General features: G+C 41.6%; 1 protein-coding gene across 1 annotated transcript in view; it reads right to left on the bottom strand.

Moving 5' to 3' along the window:
* LOC118835541 (maestro heat-like repeat family member 5) overlaps window positions 1-10285 on the bottom strand; it is a 138934-nt gene extending 128649 nt beyond the window's left edge. The window contains exons 1-3 of the mRNA XM_036742738.1: window positions 10248-10285; window positions 4773-4930; window positions 774-922 (exon numbers count right to left, since the gene is read on the bottom strand). Of these exons, the coding sequence (XP_036598633.1) occupies window positions 774-922; window positions 4773-4908 (285 nt within the window). The 5' untranslated portion in view covers window positions 4909-4930; window positions 10248-10285. The remainder of the gene's footprint in view (window positions 1-773; window positions 923-4772; window positions 4931-10247) is intronic.
* Window positions 10286-18971: the final 8686 nt, after the last annotated feature.

Here is an 18971-nt window from a genome sequence, read left to right as displayed (position 1 = left end):
TGTTCTAAGGATTGCTGTTTTGAGAGACTGGGCCAGTTGTACTTGACCCCAGAGGGTAGAGCTGTGAGCAGCGATGGAAACAGCAGAGGCAGATTATGATCCAATGTAATGATCTAAGCTATGCCCAATGAAACAAGGCCTCAGGAGGGCTGTGATATTACAGGAAACCTCTCCCAGACTCCAGAGGTTCATCAGCAAGGCTTTCCCATCCAGGCTTGTTCCCCATAACTGGAGGATTTTAGGCAGAAGCAGGATGACTTCTTATGATAAACCAAATTCATGCTTTGGGTAAAAGGAACTAGATGCTTCCTGAGCTCCCAGCAATCCCTGGCATTCTAGGATTCTAGGGGCAACGAGGTGATGCAGTGGACAGAGTGCTGAATCTGGAATCAGGAAGGACTGAATTCGAATCCCACCTCAGATACTAGCTGTGTGACCCTTGGCAAGTCATTCAACCTCTATCTGCTCAAGTTTTCTCATCTGTAAAATGGGATAATAATAGCACCTACCTCCCAGAATTGAGAATTAAATGAGATAATATTTGTAAAGCATTTTTCAAAACTTAAAGAATTATATAAATGATGGCCATAGGTACTGTCCTATAACTGAAAATGTACAGAAAAGCTAAGACACAGGCCAGGAGAGTTTGGGTGGAGGAGGAATAAGCCTGGGATTCATGAATATACCAAGGAGGAAGTTTCAGGGAAGGGAGTCTAGGGTTGGGGGAGGGCAGCCAAGGAGGTGAGTCAAGGCAAGCCAAACCTTTATCTTACCTCCAGATAATCTGGTATGTGACGCCGGATAGACTTCAACACCAAAGTCTTCTCAATATAAGTCATTGATTGAATTCTAGTCACCAGTAACTGCTCCCGGGAGGGGTGGGCATTGAACAGATTTTCAAAGGATGATTTGCTATCCAGTTCTGAAGTAGAAAGACATAATAACAACGATAATAGCTTGTATAATTTAAAGCTGAAAAGGGCCTTTGTGGAATGCTTAATTCAATCTCTTCATTTTTACAGAATAAAAAAGTTAAAGCCAGGGAGGTAGACATAGCTCAGCCAAAATCACTTAACTGACAAGTATTGGATCCAGTATGCAAACCCTGGTCTTCTGACTCAAAATCCATTACATTTTCCCCACTATATCATTAATACCAATTTAATAATAATTATTAAGTATGTCCTATGTTCAAAGGTTTCCACAAAATCCTACTCTGATGGCTCATCGTGCTATGGTGGAGATGACCCTAGGCTCTAGAAAGCTATTTTGCTAAAGCACAAGCTCTAGACTGCGTTCTAGCATGCTGGAAAAGCTTTAAATATAGCCCCAGTAATAAACCAAGTCATTCTCCAAGGACTAACCTAGCTAATTATAGAAAGGGTACATCACTAGGAGGTTGGTCACCTAATGATGAAACTTTTTGATCATGCCAATTCATAAAACAATTTAAAATGGCTATTAAAAATGCCCCACTGCTGTGTGCAGTTCCTTCACATTCTGTGGTAATGGTGTCAGAGTGACAGAAAAAGCAACAGAAAGTGATAAGAATCACACTGGTTTTAGCTTGTCAAAAAACTTCACTTTGACTGTTGGTACTCTAAAGATAAGATCCTTGTCCAATGATGAATGGGTGGATATATCAACAGAGGAACTGAATGCTAGTAGTTTGACACTCTTGCTATAAATAAAACCAGAAGGAAAAAAGAAGTGGAAGCTAAATGGAAGGACGGTTTGTGATTACTCCTTGGAGAGGCAAATAAAGGAGTTGGTGGGGTGGGTTATTGTACACTCGAAAGCTACAAGAAATATTACTTCCTGGGACACTTGGTAATTTCATATTGCACTACTCATGATACATAGTTTCAAAATAGCGTCATGAAAAATAGAGGCACCAGCCTCTGTTACTTAAGATGAAAGAGTAGAAAAATTCTACAAAGAATTTAAAACACTCCAAATCAAGTCAACATCACTGACACTTGATAGCTTCAATGCAAAGGTGGGAAAGAGTGAGGATGAGGAGAAGTGTATGGGAAAGTTGTTGTTGTCCTTCATTTTCAAAGAAGACCAATGATGTCACAGGGTGATGTCTTGACTTACATGAGAATTATACTTATGTGGGGCAGAGTTGCACAGTCATCAGCCTCACTTTCTCTTCCAGAGTCATCAAAGTCCAGTGGCAGAACACAAGAGAGACAGCTAGCTATAGCCCCAGAAGCTGGATGACCTTGGCATCTCTAATGCCTGACCAAACTCTAAGCCCTCCATTGCACCTGCTTCAGCAGCCTTCATGGCCATTGGAACAAATTGTTCTCATCTACCCATTCTACTGGGGGAAATCTTCACATGCTTGATGTAGACATCCCCCTAACCCATCTATGGCTTTGAAACCCATCAGTTACCCTCAGCCTGGCTTAGTTCCTCTGCTGAGATGTTTTTACTGTGGTGTGGCCGCTGTGCCTCCTACAGCCTCTTGGAATCACAGGTCAGAGTTGGGTGAAAGGCAGAACCCAAAGATGAATGAGCAGCCCTAAAGAGCGCTCAGCAAGTCCTCACAGAGGAGGCAAAGATGCCAAAGGCACGGAAAAAATATTGAACCTTATTAATGCTGAAAAAGGTAACTGAAAGTACATCAATAATTACAGACCTGTATACCTTCATATATAATATATTTGTATGTATGTGTATATATATGTATGTGTATATATGTATATACACGTACATGGAAAAGGAAGAACAGGCTTTCATTATTTCTACATTATTTCTATCTCGCAATTAATTTGAAGCAGTTAATTGATGCAGTGTATAGAGCATAGAACCTGGAGTCAGGAAGACCTGAGGTCATATCCATCTTCAGATAGTTAACTAGTTGTGTGACCCTGGGCAAGTCACTTAACCTCTGTTTAGTTTTCTCATCTGTAAAATGGACATAGTAGTAGCACCTGCTTCCCAGGATCAATTGAGAAATGATTTGTAAAGTGCTTTGCAAACCTTAAAGAACTATATAGATGCTAGCTAATATTATTATTAGATCAAAGAGTCATTTCAGTATTGATTTGTGCAAGATTCTTGCCTATGCTGGAGGTAGAAAGATACAAAACAAATTGGTCACCGATCTTAAGGATTTTATAATTCATTCATTTGAAAAACAGTAAGTGAAAATCTGTAGTGTGCAAAGCACTGTGCTAAAAGCCAAGGAAACATATAGCATAGGTGAGACATGGGCCTTATAGTCTCTTGAGAAGGCAAAATAAGTATGCTGTAAGCTAAGATGTGATAAAGGCAAAGGAACAATCCAAGCAAAGTGCTGAGGAAAATTTGCAGAGGGAGAGAGCACTTTCAGCTGAGGCGATGCAGGCAGATCAGTGGATTGAGAGTCAGATAAGAACTCCAATCTTAGCTCTAACATGTATTACCCATGAACCTAGAAAAGTTACCTAGCATTGATGGTCCTTAGTTTCAATAGTAAGGAAACGAGACAAAGCGATCTCTGAAGTCCATTCCAGTTCTGAATGCTATGTCCTAAGATCCTAGACTTCATGGAGAAAGGGAACATTTGATGATGATGGCAATGATCACAATGACAATGAAGATGACGCTCTCTTGAATACATGTATGGCTTTCTTTGGATCTGGGAATTTTAACAATCTACCAGTACAGACTGTAACACAGAGATGCCTTGTTATCCCATGTGATTTTTACACATCTCTTCCCATGAATCCTCCATAGACAATCTGACCTAACACATTGGAAGTTTCCCTCCAGATCCTTTAATATTTCCTAGGTAATGGAGCAACATTTGGGCCTTTCCTGAGAGAAGATTTGAATGGGGCTAGGGGTGGATGAAGGTGGATGAGGGGGGGACTGTGACAAAGGGAAAGGGGTGCAGACAGAAAACATTTGACTACATCATTTTGTCATGGACTGGTTTGGTGATAGTTAAAGTGCTTAGCTGCCTATGAGAAGATAATGTGACACCCTCTCCCTAAAAAGCTCCCCCTTGCCTCCCATGGTGCTGTGGGAGGGTATCTCCTCTCTGTTTGTGAAGAGCAGTAATAGTATTTATTTCCTTTCCCCAGGATTCTATAATTTCATTGATGTTGGTATCCTCTCTAATATCAACAATGAGCCTATAATATATAAATGGTTTTTGAGAGTTACCACGATCAAAAACTTCATCCCCATGAGACCAAACTAGTGGTGAGTTTTCTGAACTTAGGTTGCTCCTGCGTACAATCTGTCCCTAGGTTATAGACTCACTTGCATTTCTATACCACTTTATGGTTTACAAGAACCTTATGAGTTAACTCATCACACTATGAGGAAACTGATATCCAGACAAGTAAAGTGACTTTTCCAAGATCATACAACCTGAAAGTGGCATGGTAAGGATGAGAATCCAAGTCTTCTGGCCATTAGTCTGGGGCAGGTTTCTAAGGGAGAGAATTCAAGTGCCTGGTGGCTGGTTGGTCAATGCTTCAAATTATCCCTTGAAGACTCTTAGACAAGAGTCAAATAACCATGGGAAATGACCAGGGAATACCACTAATCTAATCTGGTGTTGATTTGAAGGAACCTGCCAATTACTAAGTGTTTCCTTAATCTGTCTAGGTACTGAAGGTACCTATTGGAATAAAAATCTCCCTAGGAGAGAATTTCACACTAAAGCCAAGAAATTGCAAGCATGGCATCTTCAATATTATAACCCTTCAAATATTTGAAGAGATCAGCACACACCCACACACAGACACAAACCAAAACACACTTCTTACCAGTGTCCCCAGTTTCTTTCTCCTGCTGTTTCTCCTGTTCCACTTCCAAGGTGGGAGCGAGACGATTGGACCTCCAGAGGTGGAACTTCCGTCGGGAATGAGATGGTTGTGCAACTTCACTAGCTGTGGCCAACATTGTTGAAAGTTTTCCTGTTGGCCTGCGGAATGGTTAGTGCAATATTGCATGAGGGACAGCAGATCCAGAAATCATGTTTCTATCTGAATGAAAAGATCATCCACCATTTTCCATTTCCTTCTCCAGCTCATTTTACTGATGAGGAAACTGAGATAAACAGCTTAAGTGACTTGCCTAGGGTCACACAGCAAGTATGAGTCCGAGACTGGATTTGAACTCAGGAAGATGAGCCTTCCTGATTCCAGGCCCAGCACTCTTTCCATTGTGCCACCTAACTGCCCCAAGAGGAAGTGCAGTGGGGGACAAAGGAATGATCTCATTCCTTTCCAGGCTGCAATGTTTGTAGGACTGACACATGGAAAACAGTTTAGACTTCTTATGTTTAATCTAGGGTAAAGAATTATGAAAAAAGGAAAATTTATAGCAGGGATTCTTAACCCAGGATCTATGGATTACAGATTTCAGGGGGTCTGTGAGAGAGAAAACAGAATCATAGAACCTCAGAACTGAAAGAGATATGTCACCCAGTTGACTCTGTACATGAGTAGGAATTCCCTCTATCAAATTGTTTACAGGTGTCCATTCAAAAAAGAATAGCATCAGGAGCGCTAAGGTCAGTGTGAGGTCCTTTCCTAGATAGCACCAAACTTTAGAGATTTCATTTTCGGGGTTTTTTTTTTCATTTTTGTTTAGTTTTACATTAAACTAAAATCTCACTGTTGTATTGAAGACGATGGTGGAATCTCAAATTTGGAAGTGACCACTGAGGCAATACAGACCAACCAAAAACTGAGCAAGGGTGTACCTTATAACATGCATGTCAAATGGAAAAAAGAAGCCTTCAGGAGAATACATAATTGCTGTTTTCAAGTATTTGAAGGGTTGTCATGTGTAAAAAGGATTAGAATTGTTCTTTACCTGAAATCATTATGAGAAATGGAATCCATTATTTCTCAAGGCAGCCATTTTCCCTTAAGGCAGCTCTATATTGTTAGGAAGTTTTTTTTTTTCCATAAATCAAGCCTAAATTTGCTTCTTTACAATTTCTCCACTATTCTCCCTTTGCAAATTCCCCTAGTTGTGTTCTATGAATCTAAACAATCGAATTAAATCTGTCTTTTCCATATAATAGCCCTTTGAACACTTGAAAACAACTATGATACTCTCCCCAAGTCTTCTTTCTTCCAGGCTAAAAATCCCCAGTTCTTTTAAATGACCATCCTATGGCATAGTCTTAAGACCATTCACCATCCTGATTATGATCAGGGTGCTCTCCAGTGTATCATTAGTCTTCCTAAATAGTGCCCAGATATGATCTGATGCAGTTTGTCTGGGTTGTGGTGACAAATCCATACAAACAGGCCGGATTCTTTGTTCCTGATCTTGGATTTAAACTTGTTGGCCTTGTTCTGACTTTACCAGCCCAAGGAAAATTTTCCTTGGCCAAAAAAACGGAAGTACTGTAAGAGCTAAGTAGGTCTGCCTCCTCACCACTGTGTTATCTTTATCCTGACTTAGAGCCCTATGCCTTCTTGGATGTTCTTCTTTTTCCCCGCACAGCAAAAACAAAAACCCAACCAAACAATCAAAATCCCACTAGTCTTTTTTGTCATCTTAAACAGTATTTGCCAGCCTCAGTTCACACTGACCTTAGCACTCCTGAGGCCATTCTTAGCTGACAGTACCATTAAATGCTATTATTCTGCACAAGTCTTTTTAAAACATAAATTGGTCCCTGAGTTCCCTATGCATCCACATCCATTTTGCCAATCAGCTCCTACTTCTCCTCATCAGAACTGGACTGGTTAAGTTTTTAGAATTCTTTTCTTGAGAATTTTCCATCCCCCGGTATTATTTCTCTTACAGAAGTTTAATAAAAGGGTTCCTATCCTTTCTCTAAACCAGGATTTCTTAACCTTTGTTTTTGTCATGGACTCCTTTGGAAGTGTGATAAAGCCTATGGATTCCTTCTGTGGATACTGACATTTTAAATGCATAAAATAAAATACATAGGATTACAAAAAAAATTTATATTAAAATCTTTTTTTCTTTCTCACAGACCCTTGAAATCTATAGTCCATAGATCCTAAGTTAAGAATCCCTGCTATAAATCTTCCAAAATCTTCCTTTTTTCTTAATTCTTTACCCTAGATCAAACATAATAAGTCTAAACTGTTTTCCATGCGTCAGTCCTACAAACATTGAAAAAAGCTGTCATGCTTCCCCAGGCTAAACATCCCTAATTCCTTCAGTAGACCTTTGTATGGCATGGCCATACCAAGCATCAATTATGTTTATTGGATTGAATTAAATTGTCTCCAGTCTTCTCCCTCATCATCCTAGTAACTATATTCTCTGGCTACTCCCCTGTTTGTCTTTGTCCTTCCTAAAATGTGGTTCCCAAAACTGAAGACAATAGTGGAGGATTATGGGTGTGGAGTGCTACATGTGGAGTCAGACACAGCTGCTTTGTTTGTTGATTTTGCATAACTGATTTTGTTCCTATCAAGGGAGGATTAAGTTCAGGGAGTTGGAATATTTTGAAAAATGAATGATTTTTAAAAAGTAAAAGTTTTCAATAAAATAAGAAGAATAAGAACTGAATATAATATTTTAGATAAAGTCTGACTTGTACAGGGAACAGCTAAATTTTCAGCCCTTTCTGAGTACTCTTCATCTATTAAAATAGCCAAAGACTGAGCTTGTGGCCATATTACCTCAGGTCCTTCTCACCTATACTGTTGTCTTGTTTCACCTGTGGCATCTAGACTTATTCAGTTGACTTTTTGAACCCAAGCAGAGGGCTTTATATTTATTCCTGAGAAATTTAATCCTACTAGACCCAGCTTGTCTTCCTAACCGATTCAGTTCTTTTGGGATCCTGACTTCCATCCAAAGTGCTATAAATAGCTTTGTCATCTGCATGCTGTCTATGCCTTCATCCACATCACTAATATAGATGTTTGAACAGCATTCAATCAGTCAAAAATTATTTATTAAGTGCCTGTTATACATCCTGGGCCATCTCCAGTCATCCTGGTGAATATCAGGTCACTGGACCCAGATGGCTCTGGAGGAGAAAGTGAGGCTGGTGACCTTGCACAGCCCTCCCTCACTCAAATCCAAGTCAACTGCAAGTCATGTCATCATTTCCCTGATGTCATGGTCCTCTTCGAGAATGAAGGACAAACACAACAACAACATAAGTGCCTGTTATAAACACACTGTATTAGATGTATGGGATACAAACACAATGAGTGAAACAATCCCTACTTGCACTGATGGTAAATCTGCACCTGTAAGGACAAATTCCTAAGACATTCCACTAAAAACTTCTCACCCAAATCAAGGATTCATGATTCAAGCCTGTAAATATTTATCATTCAGCCTGACATATTCATAGTAGCTCACATTTACATAAGGCTTTCCGGTTTATACAGGACTTTTTTTTTCAAAACAACCCTATCATTGTGTTATCATCGCCATTTTACAGATGGGAAGACTGAAGCTCAGAGAGGTGAGACATCTAGTCCTTGGCCATATAGTAACAGAGCTGGGTTGAAAGCCAGGCCTTCTGACTCCAACTCCAGTGGGGTTTGTTTTTTCTTTTGTTTTGTTTGAATAGCATACTGCCCCTGCTCCCTTTTTACAAGTCCACCAACCCTGCTCTTCCCAATTTCTCCCAGACCTCAACTCTCATTAGGACATGCAATTTTTGTTTGTTTGTTTAAAAAAAAACCGAGGATTAACAAGGGACATATTAGCACTTCACAGAAACTCTCCCAGTATTCAGCAAAAGAACACTGAAAATAGAACAGTTTGGGAGAAAGTCAATGGCTTCCAGAAGCATTTTGTTTCCAGATTAAATACTTGTGGATCTGTCCATTTTAGAGGATCCCTAAAATTTATTCCTCGCAGACAGGGGACTATCTTAGGCTGTTCTTCAAAAATTTTACATGTATCATCTAATCTCTCAAACTAAACTGTAGGCTGCTTTAGGGTAGGAGCCGTATTTTCTCTTTCCCATTTCAGCTGGATACTAAATAAATAAACTCATTTCCTATGCCTGGAATGTCATTCCCACCTCATCCCTACCTGCTGAACTCCAAGTTAGCCCAGTTTAGCAAAAAGAATACTAAATTTGGAGTCCAGCAAGACCTGGTCATTTGAATCTTGGTTCACCCTTAGTAGCTACATGACTCTCTACACAACCCCTTTGAACCTGTTTCCTCTTATGAAATGGAGGTAACAAAAATTAAGCTAGCTACTTGAAAGCACCTTAGAATGCTAGGTAAATGTTATCATTATCATTATTATGATTATTATTTCAAGACCCAGCTCAAGTACCACCTCCCCCATAAAGCTTTCCCTGATTCCCTCAGTCATAAGAAATGTCGTTATATCTGGAGTTCCCATGATCCTTTGCACCTCTCTTATATACCATCCCTTTGTATTACAGTTACGAGAGTCCATGTCTAATGCAATAAAGCAGCAAAAGGAAAAGGACTTTGCCTTTCTCATCTTTATATCCCTAGTGCCTGGCACAGGGCCTTGTACATAGTGGAAACTCAATAGACGAGGCCTCAGTGGAATTGAATGTAACTGAAGTGACAGGAAAAATTTTTTAAAAGGGAAAATAAAGGGTTTCACTGGTGACCCTGGGACTCGGGGACACCAGGCTTTCGATTATTCAGGTTCTCTCGCACCCACTTACTAAAACTGCCTCTCTACCCAGGGGCAATATCCCACCAGTTTGTAAAACTACTTTTGATTTTAAAAAGTAACAACGTAAAGGCCTGAAGAAAAATAAATACCTCAGACCAATAGCCTAAAGAAGGCATGCCAAAGGCCTTAAGGCAGGCAGGGAGGAATCATTTTCCCTACTTTGCTTCTAAGTTCCTAAAGAACTGCTGAGAAACCTTAAGGAGAATTTAAATTGGGAGTAGGGCCCCAAATGGAGGTCAGGGCCTAAATATAAGTCTCCATTTTACCTCAGGCTGTTGTGAGAAAGAACAGGTCTGCTTGGGGCCCGGCCTTCCCTGCCCACAGAAGGTGACATTCCCTTCAAAAATTCCCCACGTACCCACAAAACAAACCAAAACAACAGTATTTCTCCCCTCCCCCTCACAACACACACATTTTCTCCCCAAGTGAGCTCACACAGGGCTTTTTGTTTTCTCTTGTTTGAAAGCCTTGAGAAACTCTGAGAAAAATGTGGAATTTAGGAAGAGAGGAGAGTTTAGAACCTGAGGAGAGTTTAACCCCCTGAGAAGTTAGACCCTGAGGAAAATTTCTGAGAATTTAGACCCCCCTGAGGAGAATTTACTCTGAAGACTTACCTTTGAGGAGAATTTAGACTGAGGAGAATCTATTGTCTGAGGAGAATTTAGACTCTGAGGAGAATTTAGACTCTGGAGAGAAATTTAGATTCTGAGGAGAAATTTAGACTCTGAGGAGAATTTAGACTCTGAGGAAAATTTTCTCTGAAAACTTACCTTCTAACTTTAAACTGAGGAGAATTTAGACTCTGAGGAGAACTTAGGCTCTGAGGAAAATATACTCTGAAGAAAATTTAGATCCTGAGGAAAAATTACTCTGAAGAGAATTTATTCTGAGGATTTAGATCCTTAAGAGAATTTATTCTGAAGAGACTTTACCATTGGGGAGAATTTATACTCTGAGGAGAATTTAGACTTTGAGGAAAATTTACCCTGAGAATTTATTCTCTTAGGACAATTTAGACTCTGAAGAGAATTTTTTTCTGAGAATTTAGATCTTTAGAAGAATTTATTCTGAGGAGAATTTGCCCTGTGATGAATTTAGACTCTGAGGAAAATTTAAACCCTGAAGAGAATTTCCCAAAGGATATGGGCCTCCATAGGCTTCTGGTTGAAGCCCTCCTCAGAAATACCCCCTCCCCAAACCTAGAAAGACTTTCCCCTTGGGTCTCCACAGTTTCCCGAGGCTGAGAAGGGCACTTGCTCCCTGCTCCCAGTGGGAGGCCCAGTTCCTAGATGTGAGGAAAACCCCTGCCCCTCTGCACCCCCTCTGCCAAGGGCAGGGGAGACCAATGTCTTGAAAGGACAAAATGTCTCTGAGGGAACTCTCCTGGCACTTTTTGGATGGGGGTAAGGGACTTTTCATGAAGGCCCCAGCCCATCCTCAGGGCTCCTCTGACTTTCTAAGTCAGGGTCCCATGTAAGGTTGGGACTAGTCTGTGTGAGAGTCCTTGGTTGTCCCAGGCCTGCAGGACACCTACCCCTCGCCTAAGCAGAGGCCTCAAGGACTCAGAAAGGACCAGCTGGATTCTCTTCCTCAGGTTGTCGATGGGGAGACAAAAGCCCAGGGGGGGCCAGGAACTGGTCACACCCACTTACTCCTCACACTAGTGTCACAGCCTGAATTTAGAGACTGACTTTAACCTTGAGGAGGACTTGGGGGAAGCATTTCCTGACAGCTTTTGCCATCTTAGCAAGGCATTTCCCTTTTTCTCTTGGCTCTTCCCAAAACAATCCTCTGAAACTAGGGGCCCCCACCTCACCCCTCCCCCTGAAATAAGCCAGGCCTTGGCCCAAGGCAATAAGGGAACAGGCAAGAGGCAGGCCTACACAGAAGGCTGTCGATTTGGTGGGGAAGGTGTCGGGTTCAAGGACATCCTCAGCGGCTGAACCCCTCCATGGTCATTCTCTAATGTAGAGTGAGATGCCATCCCTCTTTATGGAAATCCCGAGGGACACTCAGCCCCAAGGCGTTCTGCAGCCCAAATGCTTGAGTTCTCTCCAAACCACCTCCAGACCTTCAATGACACCCCACCCCTGGCCTTCTGTCTCAACACACCAACAAAATATTTCATATGGATATGCTGAGGCCCCTCACCCCAAAATACAGCTCTGCCACCTCAGATCCCAAATTCCCTGTAAAGAGCAAGCTCATCGAAACCTTGTTCCCCGCCATGGCTTTCAGATACTGGATTTCACAGAGGAGACACCTTCTGTTAACCCACCCGTGGAAACTCCCTCTACCTTGAAATCCCTCCCAAGGAGGCTAGCAGAAAGGATTCACTTCCCAAGGGGAGGAGGAGGAGGAGGAGGAGGAGGAGGAGAAGGAGCTGATCCCCATGGTCTCCATAGCAACGGAAGCTAGGATAGCCTCAGGCCACAGTATGGATTCATCTATCCATGCTTCCTAATCATCCCCAGGACCCACCAGGAGGGATTTAGCAGCATTTGGTAAATAGGAGAGGAAGGTATTGAGAGGTAGTGAAGTCTTTTTCTTGCATCCTTACAATGATGCCCCAGATCCTTGGCCAGACAGCTTGTTCCTTTATCCATGCCACAAGGTGATGAAGAGCTTGCTCTAGATATGCAGAAACTCATAACATAGGGACAAGAGAACCAAAGTCCAAAGGGATCTTGGAGATCACTGAATCCAGTCCCCCATTGGAGAGATTGAGAAACTGGGCTCAGAGAAGGGAGGGACTTTCCCGAGGTAACGCAGGGAGTTTGGAGCACCCTGGTCTTTTAAGAATCCCCTGTCCCACGTTTGTAGTTGTTATTGCTTATTTCCCCACTGCACCATACTGAGACACAATCAAATCAATTGAAAAATATGTATGAAGCTCCTAAGTTGTGCAAGGCATTGTATAAAGTACTGGGGAGAGAGAGAGAAAAGAAAGAAGATGGGAAGGAGGGGGAAAGTAAGAAAGAAAGAGAGGATGGGAGTGAGGAAAGAGAGAGAGAGGAGAGAAGGAGAGAAAGAGAGAGGGAGGGAAGGAAAGAAAGAAAGAAAAGAAAAGAAGGAAGATGAAAGGAGGAAAGAAAAAAAGAAAAGAAAGGAAGGGAAGGGGAGGGAAGGGGAGTTAAGGAATGGGAGAGGAAGGAAGAGGAGGGAAGGGGAAAAGAGAGGAAAAATGAAATAATCTTTGCCCTCAAGAATCTTACATTCTACACAAATCTAAGTACTTTGTTCTGAGAGAGTTGGAGAAGAGATGGGGGGTGGAGGGAGCATTCCCAAATGAATCAAATGCCCTTAAATACCCGAAGTCATGAGACTATACTATGGTCTCATGTTCTGGGAAATCAGCCCTACTGGGGATTGATTCTCCACCTGCCCTCCATCTGGGTAATTTGCAAGCTGAGTCAATGTTGTACTTTTATTCTGAAGCATTTCCCCCAAATCCACACCATAAAGCATCACACATCAGACCTGATCCAGAGCTCAGCTGCCTTCCCAAAGAGACTTTGCAAATGGATGTGCCAAGACCACAAAGCCTCACAGTTACAGTACCTTCTCTGCTGAGTCCCTGGCTGCAGACAAAGGGCTTAAGAAGCAGGCAGGGCAGGCAGCTTGGAGAAAGAAGAAGGGGGAGAAGAGAAGGGAAACTGTCCCAAACTGCCCCCATCCCAGCTGTGAGTGTCATGAGTATCAATATGGAAAAGAAAATCAGTTGGAGGAATAGAGAGGAAGGTGAAGAAGGGGAAATTGCTTTAAAAGGTAGGTGCAGATGGCAGAGATGAGAAGAGGGCTTCCAGTGCATTATGGGGATCCTCTGTGAAGGGCTTGGGAGAAGACTCAAACAAGAATTACACAGAATGAGAAAGCATGGATGGTTTGAGATCAGCATACCGGCAGAGAGTGGGCGCACATCAGTGAAATCACAAATATACTGAAGTATAATTCTTCAGTTGTGTATGATGCCTTACAGATTTCAAAGTGCTTTCATATCCATTATCTCATTTGTATCTCACAACGGCCTTGTCAGACAAGCAATAAAAGAATTATTTAGCCATATTTTAGAGCTGTGGAAATCAAGCTACAAGAGGCTAAGAAACGTACCCAATGTCACACAGCTAATTAGTAGCTAAACAAAGACTAACCATATTTCTCTCCTTTCTCCTAAACTCATTCTTATCTTTCTTCTCTATTTTAGAAGCATAGAGATGGGAATTCGCAGCGAGCTTGGCTAGCTAACCTAAACCAACCTTCTCCTCCATGCAGAAATGCCCTCTATAACATGCTTGACAAATGGTCATTCAACCTCCACTAGGGAATATTTACAGTGGATAGTTCTGACAGCAGCAAGTACGTCCTTATACGGTGTCTGAGATCAGCCTTCCTGTCACTTATACTCATTTGGCCCTAGTTCTGCCCTCTGGAACCATGGCTCTTTTCCATGACCGTTTTTATTATATTGGAAGAAATTGATCATTTGTCTCTCAACAAATTATCTCTAGTTTCGTCAGCCAATCCTAGTAGGTAAAATGGGGGTGGATCCCAACCTGGCCTATCTCATAAGGTTGTTGTAAAGATCATATTACATAAACCCTTTGTAATAAGGAAGGCTATATAATTGTAAGTTATTATAATTTATAGGCTTAGTATGATCGAGTCACATAACTTTTCTAACCTTCAGTTCCTTTGTCTGTAAAAAATGGATAATAATCCTTGTCTTACCTTTTGCACAGGGAGGTTGTGAAAGGAGTGCTTTGTAAATTGTAAATGCTTTTATCTTTTTGATGCTGGGTTCATCGTGTGGACATTCTCTTGTCAGTGCAAATTGCAGCACCCTCGGACTTTCTCTCCATCTGCAATTATTGTCTATATTTGCCTAGAAATCCTCCATGGTGAATCTAGCAAATATGATGGCAGTCTTCTTGACATTTTGGATTCTTGAGCATAGGAATATTCCATTCGGACTATCTAGTCTCTGTTTCTATGAGTCATGCCTCATCGCATGACTAGCCTGCAGTCATATATGATTTTTTCTAGTTGAATGTTTCCTAGATATTATATTTTATGTTGGGCCATTATTAGTAACATGGTGAAACCCTACTCCATCATGCATCTTTCCATTACCCTTTGGGTTATTGGTAATTATATTTTTTCAGAAACAGTTGACTTCCATGATTTGGAATATCACTGAAGAAATATTGAAGCAACTCATGCATCAGTGGAACCCTAGCCCCTGCCGTTACATACAAACCAAGATCACCTTGGGGGCTTGACTCAATAGTGATCTCTGCCTCATTTTTATCCCTACTCAGGCTCTCTTCTGAGGATATCAGAATTTGGCCCATGTCTTTCTAATAGCTCCCTGAAAAGCTCCCTACAGCATCCAGGCTAACAAGATCTAGTTGCACAGAGGACAGATTGTTTGACTCAACTAAAACATAGAACTAACATGTATTTGAACCTCTTAAAAATCAGGGGAAAAAATCCTTTCTCTAAAGAGCATCCCACCGTCTTCCCTTCTATTGGGCCCTGCTTGCTCACTGAACATACATAAGCCACAAGGCTAATGATACCAGCACAGGGATAACTCCAGATTGCCGTTTGGTACCGGCAATTCCCTGCTGTGCCAATCCCTCTTCCCCTTTGGACTCCTTCAGATGGTATGGGCTCTGCAAGCCTCTCTTTAGATGTGAGTAAGACTGAGAGTTTATGGCTACTCTCCAACTTTGTCTCTAATACCTCAAATCTTTTTGTGCTCCCTCTTCAAGGAATCCATTTTCCTTCTGCATGTCCATTTGATGTCTGCCCCTAAGCACATATAGTTCCCTGTAGAGACCAAAGAAATATACAGGCCTCTCTCTGCATAGATATGTAGCTCAGGCTGTCTATACCTATATCTACATTCTTCTTTTCATCTATAAACCTACTTCACGGGTATGTGTGTGGGCCTTCTTTCTTTGTCTCTCTGTGCTTCTTCTGTTTCTGCCCTGTGCAAGTCCCTATCTCCTCTTAAGGACCACCTCAACTATGTAACCTAGATCATAATGAGGGCAGCCAGGTGGCACAGTGGATAGAGTGCCAGGACTGGAGTCAGGAAGAGTCATCTTTCTGAGTTCAAATCTGGCCTCAGACACTTACTAGCTGTATAACCCTGGGCAAGTCACTTAACTCTGTTTGCCTCAGTTTCCTCACCTGTAAAATGAGCTGGAGAAGGAAATGGCAAACCACTCCAATATCTTTGCCAAAAAAAAAAAAACCCAAATACAGTCACAAAGAGTTGGACACAACTGAAAAATGTCTGAACAACAGAGCATAATGTGGTATCAGTTGTGTGAGCCTCACTAAGGCTCCCCAAACAAAAAGAGGATGTGGGAGAAGAAGAATTAATACTTTGTCCAGTGAATGAGGTAGCCCAAATATAAGTATCCCCATTTTATAGGGGTCCAGACCTAGGATTCCATCAGTGTAGAAAATGCCTGGTGTGAAAATTCTCTCCACCACCACTGATTCACAAATTGCCAATGATTTCTTGTCTAAGAGAATCACCTGGATGGAGTACTGAGAAATCATGTGACTGGCCATGATCACACAGGGAGTATATGACAATAGCACGACTCGAACCCCCAAGATGACTAATTCTAAGCCCACCCCTCCATCCACTATGGTGTCCTGCCTCTATGCCCATTTTAAAAGGCATATCACAGAGGTTAAGCAACATGCCTATGGTCACATGACCAGTAAGCGGCTGAACCAGAACTCAGTCCCAGATCTTCTCACTCCAAGCCCGGTGTTCCTGCCAATATGCTACACTGCCTCTCAGTATCTCCCTTTTGCAAACCTCTCACTTAACATCAATACTTAGCAGATCAGTGAACGAAATTGTCTCCATAGTTTCATCTGGCATGGACTCCTGCAGGGTTTTGATGTAGGCACGTAAGAAATGTCTTCGATGAATGTTCCGGACACATTTTTCTCTATTGAGCCATATTTTTCCTTGAAATCAATAAACAACAAATACAGTGAGATTTTATATTCCCTATGCATCTTTGGCAGTTATGTGACTATAAAAATGTGGTCTGCTGTGACAAATCATTTGCAAAAGTCTGTTTCTTTTTATGTTTTCCTTGATAATGGCCTCAATTTGTATATAGACCCAAATTGGTGTAGCAAGTGTAAGATAAACACTAAAACTCAACATCAAGAGAAGTAATTAATATTAAATTTCTTCCTTACTAATGATAGAAGTACCTCCTAATTTAGCATTTGCAAGTTATCATTAACAAAATGCTTATCTTCACATCATTATCATGCTAATAAATTGTTAACATGTCATATATTATTAATAGTCCATCATTATACATTAACAATTGATACGTGGAGATGTGATGGCCTTGACCCAACTATTTGAGGATATCTGGGTTCTGCGTATATCTCTGTCACTGACCAGCTTAGACAAGACACTTCTCTCTGCAACTCCATTTCTTCTTTCTGAATTGATAGGATTGGAATAGATCACAAAAATCTTAGCTATAGTATGGAAAAAGTACTTTACATAGATCATCTAATTCAGCTCTTTGAATGAAATGCACCTGGGTTAAGTGACTTGCTCAGGGTCACACAGGTATTAAGACAAAAGCCCAGGATTTGAACACAGACTTTGTTACTTTACATTCAGTGCTCTCATCACCATGCGAAGCTGCTTCGTCCCCACCCCACCCCCAACAAATTGCCTTAGGAAGCTAACAATGATCATCACCATTATCCACAAGCATTTATTAAGCACTGAATACATACCATTTTGTGGTTGTTGTGGTTGAGTCATTTCAGTCATGTCCAACTCTTCCTGACCCAATGTAACATTTTCTTGGCAAAGATACTAGAGCGGTTTGCCATTTCCTTCTCCAGCTCATTTTACAGATGAGAAAACTGAGACCAACAGTGACTTAATGTAACTTGCCTAATGTCGCACAGCTAGTAAGTGTCTGAGGCTAGGTTTGAACTCACAAAGATGAGTCTTCCTGACTCCAAGCTTGACATTCTGTCCGCTGCCCCCAAATATGTGCCAAGTGCCATGCTGATAAAAAAAAAGGCAATACAAACATGCTAATGACAATACAATAATGCAATACAAAAGAAGGAAAAACTTGCTTCCTGCTCTGAAGAGGATCACATAATGAAGGAAACAAAATGCATATAATTACGTACATACAAAGCAATGTAAGCAGGAAGTCATCTCAAAAAGAGGGTACCAGCAGTGAGAAGAACTAGGAAAGGCCTCTTGCAGAAGGTAGAATTGAGCTGTATCTTAAAGAAAGCCAAAAGGTGGATTCAAGGCCTTCCAGGCCTGGGGGACAACCAGTGCAAAGTCAAGGAGATGTAAGATGGAGTATCATGTGGGAAAAACAGCCAGGAGGCCAGTGTACCTGGACTGCAGAGTATATAGAGAGAGGAGGGAAGTCTAAGAAGACTGGGAAAGCAGGAAGAGGCCAGGTTATGAAAGGTTTTAAAAGTACAAAAGAGTATTTTTATCTATGATTCAAGAGTTGATAGGGAGCCACTGAAGTTCATAGCACAGGGAAATGACGTGGCCATACCCCCTGCACTTTAGGAAGAGCAATTTAGCAACTAATGGGGAGCAGACTGGAATAAAGAGAGACGGGAGCCTGGGAGATGGGTCAGGAAGAGGCATGAGGTGATGAGAAGACGTGCCAGGGTAGTGGAGAGAACAGGGTGTATTTAGGAGATGTTGTAAAGATAGACATGACAACACCTGGGAACAAATTGTATATATAGAGTGAGTGTGAGTTGGGAACCAAGAATGATCTTAAGGTTTTCAGCATGGATGATTGGGAAGATGAAGGAGCCTTTGACAAATACAGGAAAGTTAAGCAGAGAGGAGAGTTTAGAGGAAGATAATTTTAGACATGTTGAGTTTGAGATTCCTATGGGAGATGTAGTCTGAAATGCTCAATAGGCAGTTGGTGATGCAGGATGAGATCGAGAAGAGACTAGAGCTGGCTGGGTAGATCCAGGAATCGTCTTCCTAGAGATGACAAATGTATCCATGGGAGGTGATGATATTCTTGAGTGAGATAGTGTAAAGAGAACAGGGCCCGGGACAGAGAAGGCATAACAAGGTCGAAGAATAACAAGGAGACTGAGGAGGTGCAGTTGGACGAGAAGGACACCACTCCATCTATTTCCTCCACTCTTGGATAACTCAGAACTGATGGGCCAAAACTGACAACCTTCCTGGGAGCAATCCAGTGTAATTAAAACCACCTGCTGGCCTCTGTCTCTCAAGCATTTAAAAATAGAGTTGCAGAATGTCT

The sequence above is a fragment of the Trichosurus vulpecula genome, chromosome 1, assembly GCF_011100635.1.
Source record: "Trichosurus vulpecula isolate mTriVul1 chromosome 1, mTriVul1.pri, whole genome shotgun sequence".
Taxonomy (NCBI): Eukaryota; Metazoa; Chordata; class Mammalia; order Diprotodontia; family Phalangeridae; genus Trichosurus; species Trichosurus vulpecula.
The sequence above is the reverse complement of the archived record's forward strand: the minus strand, read 5'-3'. Positions and strand labels throughout refer to the sequence as shown.